At 41.0% G+C, this 14,990-nt stretch overlaps 1 protein-coding gene across 1 annotated transcript in view; it reads right to left on the bottom strand.

The window, feature by feature from the left end:
* Nucleotides 1-14,137, bottom strand: part of SLC25A24 (solute carrier family 25 member 24) — a 40,441-nt gene extending 26,304 nt beyond the window's left edge. The window contains exons 1-2 of the mRNA XM_070746425.1: nucleotides 13,653-14,137; nucleotides 2,999-3,125 (exon numbers count right to left, since the gene is read on the bottom strand). Coding sequence (XP_070602526.1) covers nucleotides 2,999-3,125; nucleotides 13,653-13,835 — 310 coding nt within the window. The 5' untranslated portion in view covers nucleotides 13,836-14,137. The remainder of the gene's footprint in view (nucleotides 1-2,998; nucleotides 3,126-13,652) is intronic.
* Nucleotides 14,138-14,990: the final 853 nt, after the last annotated feature.

The following is a 14,990-nucleotide window of genomic DNA, read 5'->3' as shown; positions in this document are numbered from 1 at the left end:
ACAACTTTAGTAGGGTTAAGAATCTGGATCCAATACATTAAAGCAAGCAAAGAAATCTGTTGTTCTCCAGCTGTTGCTGAACTTCAACTCCCAGCATACCTTATCATCCAGTAGCTGGCTGGGGCTACTGGAGGTTTTGCAATATCTGGTTCCGGTACTGACATTAATCATTTTAGCACAGCAAACATAATATTGTAGGCTTTTTTTAAATAACAGCCCTCTATTGGCTTTGCCTTACAATTCTAAGTCATTCTTCTTTCAAAGTCTCATAGCTGTAGCACTAACCTCATGAATAGAATAGAAAGAACAGAATATAATTCCTTATTGGCCAAATGTGATTGGACACACAAGGAATTTGTCTTTGGGGCTATTCCCTCTGTACATTAAAAAAAAGATACATTTGTCAAAAATCATGAGGTGCAACACTTAATTATTGTCATAGGGTACAAATAAGCAATCAGGGAACAATCAATATTAATATTAAGCATAAGGATACAAGTAACAAGTTACAGTCATACAGTCATAAGTGGGAGGAGATGGGTAATAGGAACAATGAGAAGATTAATAGTAATAGTAAATGCAGTCTTAGTGAATAGTTTGACAATGGTGAGGAAATTATTTGTTTAGCAGAGTGATGGCACTCGGGGGGGGGAAACTGTTCTTATATTTAGTTGTCTTGGTGTGCAGTGCTCTATAGAGTTGTTTTGAAACAATTTATGTCCAGGATGCAAGGGTTCAGTAAATATTTTCACCGCCCTCTTTATGATTTGTGCAGTAGAAAACAACTTCATGATAGAAAACTTCAATTTTGAAGAGTTTCAGTGTCTTATTCTAAGCACTCATTTCTATACCAATAAATAACAAGCTTAATTTGTATTCCTTACTTTTCTTGGCACTTTTAGAGGATTTAAAGAACCCTTTAATGAGTTACATAACATTTTCCTTAATAAATGAGAAGATATTAATGAATACCTACATTTTTTCAAATTATTTAATATTGGACAAATACATTGTCAACTCATAGTGGCAATTCTTTATTTTTTACTTATACAGTGGAACCTCAAGATACGAACTTAATTGGTTCCAGGGGGAGGTTCGTAAGACGAAAGGTTCGTAAGATGAAACATTGTTTCCCATAGGAAACAATGTAAAGTCAATTAATCCGTGCAACAACAAAAAAACCCGCAAAAAAAAACCTGCCGCCCGGCTGTCACCTTTTAAAACAGCCGGGCGGCTTCCCTCTCTCTCTCTCTCCTTCCTCCCTCCTCCTCCTCTTCCTCCTCCTCCCGTATTCCGCCTCCCTCCCAGCCCACTAGGCAAGCCAGTGGTCCCCGTCACGGAGCACAGCCATGTGGGCTCCGCTCTGTTCCCTGCCGGCCCGATTGAGGGGTCGACGGTCTCCACCAGGGAGAGCTTCCTGGCTTTCGTTCTTGTTGGATTCGCGAGCTTTCATGCCCAGGAAGCTCTCCGAAGTGAGAACCGCCGCTGTCGCCGCTCGGCCGCGCCTCCTCGCCCGCCGCCCGCGCAGAATGCAGACCTGCTGCCTCACCTGCCGCCGGCCCGATCCTGCGTCTCTTGCTTCTGGGCTGGCTCCATTCTGTTCCCTGCCGGCCAGATTGAGGGGCCGGCAGGAGGAAAGCGAATGCCTCTCTTCATTGCGCTGCCTGGCTGGCAGCGGAAGATGTAACCGAGCCCACGGGGCCGGGCTCCGTGGCCGGCAGGGAACAGAACGGAGCCTTCCACGGCAGCTGCCTGCTGGCTGGTAAGAGGGGGAGCCGAGCCCAGCCCCGTGGGCTCGGTTACATCTTCCGCTGCCAGCCAGGCCATGCTGACGGAAGCGCAACAAAGAGAGGCATTCGCTTTCCTCCCGCACGCAGCCATCTGACTGTGGGCTCCTTCCCGATCTCGGAGAGCTTCCTGGCTTTCGTCCTTGTTGCATTCGCGAGCTTTCATGCCCAGGAAGCTCTCCGAGATCGGGAAGCCGCCCACGATCAGTCGGCTGCGGGCGGGAGGAAAGCGAATGCCACGGGGCTGGGCTCGGCTCCCCCCCCCTTACCAGCCCAGCAGGCAGCCGCCGCGGAAGGCTCCATTCTGTTCCCTGCTGGCCCGATTGAGGGGCCGGCGAGAGGAAAGCAAATGCCTCTCTTCGTTGCGCTGCCTGGCTGGCAGCGGAAGATGTAACCGAGCCCACGGGGCCGGGCTCCGGCTTCCGCGCCGCTCGTCCCACCCATCGCCCGTATCTAGCAGAAGCTGCTGCCCGAGGGATTCAAAAGTGCTGGGGTGGGGGGGCTGTCGGGACAACCCCCACCCCAGCACTTTGAATCCAGCAGCTTCTGCTGGATACGTGCGATGGGTGGGACGAGTGGCGCGGAAGCCGGTGGCTGTGGCAGCTCGGGACACCCCCCCACCCCAGCACTTTGAATCCAGCAGCTTCTGCTGGATACGGGCGATGGGTAGGACGAGCTGCCACAGCCACCGGCTTCCACGCTGCTCGTCCCACCCATCGCACGTATCCAGCAGAAGCTGCTGCCCGAATGCTCTTGGCCGGCGGGATTCAAAAGTGCTGGGGTGAGGGGGCTGTCGGGACACCCCCCCACCCAGCACTTTGAATCCAGCAGCTTCTGCTGGATACGGGCGATGGGTGGGACGAGCTGCCACAGCCACCGGCTTCCGCGCCGCTCGTCCCACCCATCGCACGTATCCAGCAGAAGCGGCGGGATTCAAAAGTGCTGGGGTGGGGGGGCTGTCGGGTTCGGGGGGGTGCTGGGAAGCCCCCCAGGCCGGCTGCGACCTTTTAAAAGAGCCGCGCCGCTTCCCAGCAGTCTCCGAACGCCGGTTTGTAACTCGAAAAAAGTTTGTAAGAAGAGGCAAAAATTTTCTGAACCCCGGGTTCGTATCACGAGTTGTTCGTAAGACGAGGGGTTCGTATCTTGAGGTACCACTGTATTTAAATTTGCACTCTTAACATAGACAACTAATGCAGCAAATTGTATCCTACCATCATTATTTTTGTCCAGACTTTTAAATGCAAGTTTCATTTTCTTCTCATGGTCTTTAAGATAACGTGTAAATTCTTCAAAGTCCAGTCTTCCATCCTGATTAATGTCACCAGCCCTGAAAATTTTCTGTTAAGAAAAATAAATAGAAGATACATTATTAACTTTGTACATATGCTTTCAAGTGGGTTCTCACTTTATAGTTAATTGTGTAAGCTATAAGTAACTAATATCCAAAATATACAAATATCCATACAAAATATCCAGGAAAAGTGAAGGAATGAGAACTGAAACAAATATTTTACCAAATCAATATTAGATGAAAACTGTAAACTAAAAACCGTAAACTTATAATTGAAATAGTTAAAAGTTGTGTGGTGAATTGTTTCCACTGCAACACACCAGGAAGTATTAATATAGATATTGTTATGCCGGGCTTCATGTTACAAGCCCCCAATTAAGTCCAAAGGAGAAATTCAAACACACACATTTGTAAAGTAAACAAAGTTGGTTTATCAAAAGGAAAATACTGTCCAAAATGCACTTTTAATCAGCCAAAGTGCTCTCCCACACACCACAAGCCTTGAATGCTGTGAAAAATATAAAACAAAATCAAAGCAGATAAAAGGCATCTGTGAAGACATCACAGCCACCCCCTCTTCAAGAATCCTCACACTGAAACTTAACTGTGAATTGTTCCACAAAGTCCTTGAAAATCCTGAAGCCGTTCACAAAAGTCTTTGTAAATCCCGAAACAAACCACAAGTCTCTCTCTCTCTCATAAAACGGATAAAGTCCCACGCCGAGAGGCAACAACGCTGGCAATTTATCAGTGGCCCCATTAGCTTAATTGCCCCAGCCACAGGTGTTCTCCCTTATTTCCTATAATACTTGCACATTTGTTCCTTCCTTGACATCAACCTGTGTCTGCGAACATCTATGCCTCCCCTGCTGAATCTAATGATGATAATGATGATGATGGTGGTTCACTAATGGGGTAATCAGTTAATGGGCTGCCTGTAATTACCTCCTCCGTTGATCCTACTTCACTTCCAGAATCTTCCCCTGACACAGACGCTTCACTGTCGGAAGCTGTTGGCAGTAAAACCAGCCTCTGATAATGTGAGGATTCTCCCACATCAACCCCCACAGTCCTTGGAGCAGGAGCTGGCCCAGAGCCAACCACAACAGATATTAATGCTATAAAATATTCTGATTGCCAAATATTATCAAAGGATTTACTCTGATGTCACTTTTTCTCAGTAGATATGGTTTCAATGTAATTCCCATACACTAAGACACATGGGGATATTAAAGTATGAACTGATATATTGGATCAGATTAAACATTTCTTTAGAACAGAACTGTAGAATCTATAGTACTGCAAATATTGTCCATTTGTGTCCCTTAAAATGTTGGATTATGTAAAGGCGGAAATCAGACTCCCATAAAATCTGAAGAGCTATATTTCCTCTACCCTACATCTAGTTTTATTCTTTCCAACTGAGTAGGATGCTGAAAAGAAATTTATTTCATATTTAACTAGTGATCTTGGCTCAAGAGGAAGGTAACTGTTTGATGACTGGGCAGCTGAGGGTCACAATATGGGACTATGTAACAAAGATGAATAGGACTTATTGCTCTCAAGGTATTTAGAGAGATTCTTCATTTTTTATATTATAACTTATCTATAGGGGCACAGTGGTTCGGTGGCTAAAACCCTGAGCTTGTGGATCGAAATGTCGGCAGTTCACGGTTTGAATCCCTACTGCTGCATAACTGGGCGAGCTCCCTGTCAGGATTCCAAATCACCTCCAAAATTAACTCAGAGTCCAAGGCAAAGAATTCCTCAATTTATTAATAGAGTCATGTCGGCACATCTGGGTGAAACCTGAATCTGAATCTTCCCAGGTTTCACCACCCAATTGAAAGTTCATGTCCTTGCCCCCAACACCCACAAGCCCATCATGTTGTCCAATCTACTACTGCCAAGGTTGCAGAATCCACCCATCTATTTCCAGGCAGCTGCGGAGGTGCAGATACAAAAGATGACCTTGGCTTTCTAGAAAGAATTTGTTATGACTACATGCTGGTCATAATAACTAACATAGCTAACTTCACACAATCCGCCCTCCCATTTTCCTACAATAGAAAATGCATAGTAGAATAATTTGGCCTGACACTCCCCGTTACTTGTCCCAGCTTCTGCCAACTTAGCAATTCGAAAGCACACAAAAAATGCAAGTAGAAAAATAGGGACCACCTTTGGTGGGAAGGTAACAACATTCCGTACGCCTTTGGCGTTTAGTCATGGTGGCCACATGACCACAGAAACGTCTTCGGACAGGGCTTTCGCTTTGTGACGGAGATGACTATCGCCGCCAAGAGTTGGGAACGACTAGCACGTATGTGTGAGGGGAACCTTTACCTTATAACTTATCTTAAGATGCTTATCTTAAAGTTGCAAGAAACCATGCCATCGTTTTTCAAGATTCATGATCTGAGGAGGATTGCCCACGCCTAATGAACAAGAAATAGGCTTCGCTGTTCTTGAATGCTCCCCCCAGTTATTTCTTTGGGGAGGCTTGCAGAGCTGTTGTCATTTCAGCAGCAGTAAGAGATGCTTATATTTCTACAAACATTGTTCCTTCACCCACCCACCCCCATGATTTTTAACAGTATTTTTAATCTGTTATATTATTTTCCACAATCTAATGCCCTCCAAATTTTGGTGACTAACACTCCTAAAATACTCAACCATTTGCCATGCTGGCTGATAATTGGGATTTGGTCGAAATTTACTTGGAGATGAATATTATCCATCAGTCCAGAAATTTGCATGATGACATATACTTCCATTAAATAAATTAAATAGCCTCATGCTTCTCTGATTACCCTCTCATTCACTACCTAAGAGTTACACTCTCCTTGTATATATGTCTTCTGTTTAACTATTTTGGCTAAGACATTATTTTACATGCACTTAAATACATCAGGAACATCTTGGTGTAACATTTTCAAAATATAGTCCTTGTAGTACTTTTACTTGTAGTCCACAAGTATAATTCCAGTAATATTTCAATGATCTAGCTATGTTTGAGCGCTGCAATATTTAATTGTTGTCTGTTACTTTTGTCCTGCAGCTTTCTATCAGCAACACTGTCATTGCATTTTTAGAAGAGCAATAAGCAAGGAGTTGTATCTTCACATACAAGACAAAAAAGCAGTCAAAAAGCGACAAAAAGTTGAAGGGGCCTGTCTTAATAGCATCTGAACATTCTTCACCTCTGGCTATCTGGCACATTATCTCTCTTTAAAGCTTGTCAAACCAGCTTTTCCCAATCTGCTATTCTCCAGATGAGATGGAGGATATCTCCACAATACCCAACCAGTATAGGTAGTCCTCCACATATGACCACAACCAAGCCCAAAATGTATGTTAAGTGAAAAATTGGTTGCAGGAACTTTGCCTCATTTTATGACCTTTCTTGCCACATCTGTTAAGTGAATCACTGCAGTTGTTAAGTTAGTAACATTGTTGTTAAATGAATTTGGCTTCCGCACTGACTTTGCTTGTCGGACGGTCACAAAAGTGGATTGCGTGACCCAGGACAATGAAACCTTCATAAATATAAGACAGTTGCCAAGCATCTGAATTTTGATCATGTGTAACTTAAGGATACTACAACGAATGTAAATGTGAAAAATGGGCGTAAGTCCTTTTTTTCAGTGCTGTTGTAACTTTAAACAGTCACTAAATGAACTGTTCTAAGACAAGGACAACCTGTGTAAGATTCTGATCTAATAGGTCCTGAGCCTACCTGCAATATAAGCAGGCATGGGAGCAGCTGGTACTTTAAAAAGACAATGCCTACAAACTCTTTTTATTCTTAAAAGGGCAAGATAGAAATTTATCAAAAGTTTAGCCTTTTTGCAAATCAGTATGTAAACTAATAGCAACAAAAACCCTTTTTTAAATTAAGTATCAAGGAATTCAAAATTTATCTGACAACAAGCTCAGCTACAAAAAAAGCACTGAATATATTAGATTTGTACAAAATGTAGTAAATATTTTTATTTATTTATTTAGAAAATTTATATTTCTGCCTACTCACAGATGGCAACTCAAGGTGAGTTACGATGCCCCAAAAACACAATATAAAAGAAATAAAAAGAAAAAATAATAAAATATAGTAGCACCTGTGTTTATTGATCAAAATGTTTCTGAACATTCGGCTTTGCTGCTACCAGGATAGTATTCTTAAATATAATTGAATAAACTAAGTAATATATATATAGTAAAATATTAAGTGTGCCCATTGCAGTGGTTTAAATAGCTCATCTAGCACATTACTACTGTATCAGTAACACATAAAGTGTGATTGATAAAAACTAAACTCATTTAAAATTATATATTATAAACAGCCTAAAATAGCATGCAGTAAATTTCCATCTTCAAAAATGTGAGTTTATTTATGTTAAATAATCAAACCCAGAAATTTTTTTACCTATCTGATCAGTTCAAATGACAATACTAATTACCCTAATAAATGTTAATACTTATATTAATGGAATATGTGCCACTGTTGTATTAGTTACACTATATCTGTACTGTAAAATTCTATCAAATCCCAGATGGGACCCAAATTTACAGTCTTCTGTATGTTTTTGCTCCCCTCAAACAAATGTGCCAATTTCTGCACACAAAACAAGTATTTCATTCTATTCTATTCTACTTTCTATTTTTCAAATAACTGTAATGATCAAAACACCATCTTGAGGCTGAAAGAAACAAAAATTTATTAGAAAGTTACTGATTCAAATTTAATTATAACCACTCGCGAACTCCAAATTCTAGTTCAGCATGTTATTTAAATCACCATCTACTTCTGCCACATTCATGTTATTAACTAACCTGGAAGTCCTTTGCTATCCCTGATAAGGAAGCATTGCAAAATTCTGCCAGAAAATAATTACTGCAATTTATCTATGTATGAATTGCAGAGATAGTGTGGTGAAGGATTGCAAAACACAATAGGTTTGGTTACATTATTACAAAAGTTCAGAAAGATCAGATTGCTGTGGATATAGAACATATTCTGGTTGATGCTGGTTCACATACCAACTCTACCAGATTCTACTCTGAGTCTTCGGAGAGGGGCGGCATACAAATCTAATAAATAAAATAAATTTAAGTAAGTATTCCACCAATTTATCATTGTCCTATATGGTTCTTTGAAGTGCATTCTGTGGGTTTGGTTAAACCAAGCATATTGTATGAATCGGAGGCAGTTCTCATTTCCAAGTAGCACAAAAGCAGATGGAACCACCCAGTTGATTTCAATTTCTGATTCACGCTAAATGTACACAGTGCTTTACTTATTCATTTATACAGCAAGCTGCAACTCTGGGCAGCTACCGGTGAATTAAAATGAATGCCAAAACAATATACTGAACAATGCCATGACACAACTGAGGCCAACCCATAAACATTTCATATCAAGGCATTTCAGACTGGCTCACACCCCAGCCCAGTGGCCATGGGAAAAGTCCCTTCTTCAAAGCCAGTAGAGTTAGGGCAATCCTAATCTCAGAGCATAAACTCTTCCATTGGGCAGTAACCGAGATAGAGACCACATGCTTTCTAAGTTTCATCAAATATCACTGTTATCCTTCTTGGATTTCATTCTTCTTGTTATTTAATGACATGTTTAGCCTTTGAAAAACCACAGAGAATATTTGAAGTGCTGCATACAATGCTTTAAGTCACAATAAGCAAATATTCTACTAAATTGTCTCTAGTATAAGGACAAGTGTATAAACAAATTATCATTGGTAAAAGGAAACATATATTTGCTTCTTTATTATATTTTAATTAGACATCACATGGGTTTATGCCTCAAGTGGCAAAATGTCCAGGTAGGACCATTACCAATTCTGTTATTTCTATAAGTAGGCTACTAAAAATTATGAATTCATATTTTCTCCTGGAAACTGTCTAATACAAAATGCTCCTTTCTCATGTCTTTGTAATCTACTCAACCTATATGCCACTTCATATATCTCATTGTTTTAGTGTACCTTAGATTAGACATGCAAGTGTAAATTACACATATCACAAATAAGTTTCCAAATGCATTCATCACATCATGCCAATCTATTTATGAGCAAGCAATGACTCATTAAACCGTCTTTAGACTGAACTTTGTATTGAAGCTCATCATTGATTGAACAGATCTGTCTCTATGTAATGTGTTAAAACTCCTAATAACAGACATCTAGAAGACCTAGTGAAACTATTAAAGTCCACTTCATTCTTATGATTTCAGAAACAAGACCATGGGCATTATGAAAGAGGGAAAGAGGGAAAGAGGAAAACTGATAAAATATATTCTGCTCCAAAACAATAAACAATAAATAAACTTGAGTTTGTAATAAAATTGTACTGTATGTGCATTTTTTGCTACAAATTGCCAGGGGGGGAAAAGGAAAGAGTGATGGCTGGTGGAATATTTCTGACACAGATTTATATTTCCTGTAATAGCTTAGGTTTAAAATATGCTGCTCAAAAAAAATAAAGGGAACAATGTGCACAACAGCATGTGAAATTGATTGTCAATCAGTGCTGCTTCCTAAGTGGACAGTTTGATTTCACAGAAGTTTCATTTACTTGGAGTTATATTGTGTTGTTTAAGTGTCCCCTTTATTTTTTTGAGCAGTGTATTTTACCATGCTTCTTTTGTTTATAAAATAGGTTATAATGATAAAAATGTACAGGGAGTAATATAAATTGAAATATTTATATTTTGTACTTTCTGCCCCAATTTATTTGGGATTATAAATAATTAGGATAGGCTGATCTCAGAAGTGGGATTCAGCAGGTTCTGAGCAGTTCTGTAGAACTGGTAGTGGAAATTTTGAGTAGTTCTGAGAACAGGTAAATACCACCTCTGGCTGGCCCCGCCCCCATCTATTCTCTTCCCCCCAAGTCCTAGCTGATCGAGAGGAAATGGGGATTTTGCAGTAACCATCTCCTGCCACACCCACCAAGCCTTATCCACAGAACTGGTAGTAAAAAAAATTGAATCCCACAACTGCCTGATCTAATATAGGTAATCCTCAACTTACAATCATTTATTTGGTAACTGTTCAAAATAACAATGGCACTGGAAAATGTGACCTACGACCAGTTCTTGCACTTACAACAGTTGTAATTTTCCCAGTCAGAAGAGCAAAATTCGAGCACTTGGCAACTAGCATGTACTTATGACCATTCCAGCATCCCAAAGTCATCCATGACTGGCATTTGTGATCTTCCCAGAGGCTTATAACAAGCAAGCCAATGCAGAAAGTTGTAATCACTTAATATGTGGTATAAAGAGGTATAAAACCATGGTTTGACTAACTTAACAACTGTATCCCTTAGCAAGAGAACAGAAATAGCTGGTGTTTCATCATAAATATTTTTATTTGACGAAAATATTTGTTATTTTTTTTAAAAAAAGAACTTCCTGGAAATCCTGTTCCTCATATTCCTTTGCTCTTTGCACAGCCTTTCTTTTCATTTTGCCCTTCCTTTTTCTGAATAAATATCTGCTAACTACATGTTCCTCCTCTGTTGTTTCTAGTCTTCTATGGCATATTTCAAAGCATTTTCTTCCTCACACTTTTAAGTAATCAGAAATCTCTCATTTCTCAAAATAATAATACTCACATGACAATGTCACAATGCAAACTTTGCCCGTACATGCTTGTGTCTTGACATCTGACAAAAGGGCAAGTTTCCTTTGCATTATGTGGATTTCCTATTATGTAAACTATCATTTTTATGCAAGAATTCACTTCATGCAATGGAAGTATTGTGTTATTTGGGCTAGCATGGTCAATATGCTTTAGAAATCTGAGAACATGCCAAGACATCATCCTGGTAAAACTGCTTGAACATTTTCACACTAAATAGTGTTTCTTCCCTAACTCAGACATTTACCATTGGGTCATGTAACTGTTCTAACTGTATGTCTTATCTCCGTACCAGCAATAGCTACCAAAAATTTAAAAATACTAATGGGTCTTATTTCCTTTTGATCCCCCCCAAAACAGCTAGGCCTTCTTTTCAAGGGGTGTCTTAATTTTTGTCTCCCATACTTCACCTGGTCGCTGCACCGCTTCTTTCACAGCCAAAAAGAGCAAGTGATGTGACCAATGTGCTTCTTTTGCACCCGAAAAAAGAGAGTGACACAATCCACACACCTGGCCTGGTCACCAGGCCACTTCTTTCACGGCCGAAAGGAGTGACCCATTCGCCCAATGTGTCTCACGACTAGACCACTTCTTTCATGGCCAAAAAGAGTGAGCAGTGTGACCCACGGGCCTCATGCATCCTTGCCTACCTCTAATGGGCACTACTGGTAGCCGTCCATCAGAAAAAGCTTGCCATCATCCACTCCAGCAAGCCTGGCCTAGGGCTAGATTTTGGGGGTAGGGCTTAATTTTAACGCATGCACACAAAACAATGCTAGGCATTCTTTTGGGGGTAGATCATGTTTTAGGAAAAAACACAGTATTACCCTACTCTTAATAAGAGATCAACAGGGAATCATCATCTTGTTCAAAACAAAATAAAATAAAGTTGAACAAATTAAACTGTTGCAAAATCAACAGTCCTAGGACAAACTTTTAACATGGGCAAATCTACACAACACAAGAATAATAAAGTTTGTGGGACCACAACATATTCTACCTCCTTCTCTGCCATCTCTGCATCCTAGAAATCCAGCTTTAGTCAAGATTGAGAAAGACAGATAATGCTTTCACTGTACAGAGGACATGAGACAAGACAAGAAAAACTGTAACATTTTGCTTAAGACTAAGGCTCTACAAATGTACAGGCAGTCCTTGTATAGCAATTGCCTCATTTAAAGCTCCTTTGCAGTTATGATGGTAATAAAAAAGTAACCAATCCTCACGTTTATATTTCCAGTTCTATAAAGTTGAAGTAAGATTGTATACACACCTGAAGTTTCACTTAGCTTTGATTAATGATCAAGCTGCCGGTCCCAATTGTGGTAACTAAGTAAAGATTACCTATATGAGCCCTGCAACCCGTTTCCCACTAGTTCAATGTCTTGCCTTATTTATGCAAATTCACTTTATGTCAGGTTTTCAGGGAATGTATTCTTAGCATGAAGTGGGGGGATCCCATATGGAAATCACATTTTTTTTGTGTCATGATGTACAAACCCATCCAATATTTAGGCTTCTTCTTCTTTCTGAAATCCATCTATCATTGATCAGCTATCACATGTGATGAAAGCCCCATCTCTTTGGACAAAGTGATATTATTTCTTCCACGTTTGTGCAGATAGATAGGTTTGGTGCCATACCCCAAAATGGGAAGTTGTCTGTAATGAAGGTTATCTCATTTCTACCATAGCAATTTCACAGTTGACAACATAGCACTAGGTTAGAGATGCTGTGGCTAATCTTCAGCGTGCATATCTGTGCATCTCTCGTTTATTTAAGGACACTGATCAAATAAAATGTAATTGAATTATAATCTATGAACAGATGGTACATTTATAATAAGTTGCCTCCTTTTACAGCTACTGTATACTCAAAGAATAGATTACATCAAATATGGTAAATTGCTTCTTCTTAAAACACATCTACAAAACTCTTTCAAGAGCTATTCAGTTTGTCATAAATTTTGAATAACTGTTGAGGTTGTCACACCATCAAATTTCTTTTTAAAAATTTATATATACTGTACTGCTCAAAAAAATAAAGGGAACACTCAAATAACACATCCTAGATCTGAATGAATGAAATATTCTCATTGAATACTTTGTTCTGTACAAAGTTGAATGTGCACAACAGCATGTGAAATTGATTGTCAAACAAGTGTTGCTTCCTAAGTGGACAGTTTGATTTCACAGAAGTTTGATTTACTTGCAGTTATATTGTGTTAAGTGTTCCCTTTATTTTTTTGAACATTGTCCATTAGTTATTTTCTTTTTTTTGGCCATCTATGCTTTCCCGTTGTTGGCACATCCCACTTTTCTTGCAGTTGTCTTATTTTTTCCTGTTCCCTCTTTTCAAGAGTGAGGGACTGTTCACATTTTACTGACAGCCCACAGATACAAATCAGCTGAGCTCACAGCCTGAATGGACCTTTCCTGTGAATGGGGATTGCCTGTAACTTTTACAGCAAAGAGCCAGTTGATGGCACATGAAATACTGTACAAGACAGTATTTCCCAACCTTGCCAACTTGAAGATATTTGGACTTCAACTCCCAGAATTCCCCAGCCAGCGAATTCTAGGAGTTAAAGTCCAAATATCTTCAAGTTACCAAGGTTGGGAAACACTGGTATAAGGAAATAAATGTAAGGGCCCCAATGAGTAATACTGTACAACTCTTTAAAATCTCCAGATAAAGTGAAGGGGGGGCGAATGGAAAGAAGGCTGGCATGCTCTTTTCTTATAGAAACCAAAACCGTTGTTGTTTTAATCTTGTCCTTAGTTAATAAAGGCTTACACTCAGCCTTAGGGGTTCCCAAGACTCTCCTTCATGAGGGGTCCGGATCCAGGAATAAGAGCTACTCCCGCGCTTCTTTTCCCCCCTCCCCTTAAAACAAGCCTTGTGCCTTACACCCACCTTCTCCGCGTCATCTCCCAGAGGGATGCCCAACTCCTTCATGCCACTGTGGAGCTCAGCAATGTCCACTCGACCATCTTGGTTGCTGTCTAGTTTCTTGAAGAGGTTTTCATACCTCGAGTTGGTTTCGGGCGCTTCACAGGCAGCCTCCGGGAACACAAAGCCCCCCAGAAAACGGAGCATTGCGCGGCCTTTTAAGAGTCTTTAGTCAGGGAGACTTAACCACAAAAGGGAAGATAAATAAAGCAGGAAGAGATCCACGCAAGGACCGATCGTTAAAAAAAAAATCAATGTAAAGGTTCCGCGTTATAGCCAAGTCTTTTTTAAAACACACACACACACACACACACACACAGTTGGCTTTTTGTAGCTCTTGGGAGGAGCCATCCAACGTTTAACAATGATGACGGGCGAGAGGCAACACCCCAAAAGGGAGCAGGAAGGGGAAGAGTCGGTTTCTCCTCACTGGATTCTCCGGGTTTGCTCACTCATGGGTATAGGAGGGGCTTGATCCCTTTGGCCTCCTCCCTACGTACCATGAGCAGAGTTTGCGGGGAAGCAAATTACGCAGTGGGGGGGGGGGGGGGGACGACCAACTTTAGCCCGCTACAAGCTTTCCTGTAGTATTGGCAACTGTAAACAAAACAGGGCGCGCCACTTTGTGTCTTTTTTTTTTAAACCACCGAACTTGTGGCGCCATCGCGTTGAGGTAAAATCCCAGAGGGATCTCCGAGGCTAGATGCCGCAACGGCGACTAGCCAGGGAGACGCAGGTTCGGTTAAGAGTCGCGCTGATTCACATGGAAAACAGTCGGTTTCTAAAGAGGCTTAGAATTAAACAGAGCTTTTGCTTCGCCATAATGCAAAGGCGGGATTTTAAAAAATACAGTATATATATTATTTTTTGGACATTTGGCTTCCGCTGAGTTTTGAAGTCTGAGATTGGAACGTTTACGCGTTTTAAATTATGTCTTAATTTAAGACGACGTTGGCTGGATGGCTGTGTCGTTGATTGATGAGCCTTCCTTGTCCCCGCATCTGTTGGACGGCGAACGCTCTATGCTTATCGAGGATACCAGAAGCTGCCCAGGTGTCTGCAGGGCTTGGTCAAACTAGTCAAGATAGTGACCGCGGCGGGGCGAACGAAGCTCCGCCTGTTGTTTATGTCTCTCTTTTTTCTTTACCATACCCTGCGGACACTATTGCGTAGCCCACAACATCTGGAGATGCGAGATTAAAAAAGGCTGCGTGGCAGGCAGGATATGTGACATTCCGAAACTAGCCCCGTTTAATTTTATTTGTTGTGAACGGCTATTTTCAATAGTAGAAGGAGTACTCC

Source organism: Erythrolamprus reginae, chromosome 3 (assembly GCF_031021105.1).
Source record: "Erythrolamprus reginae isolate rEryReg1 chromosome 3, rEryReg1.hap1, whole genome shotgun sequence".
Classification (NCBI taxonomy): Eukaryota; Metazoa; Chordata; class Lepidosauria; order Squamata; family Dipsadidae; genus Erythrolamprus; species Erythrolamprus reginae.
Note: the sequence above shows the minus strand (reverse complement) of the source record. Positions and strands in the feature narration are given on the sequence as shown.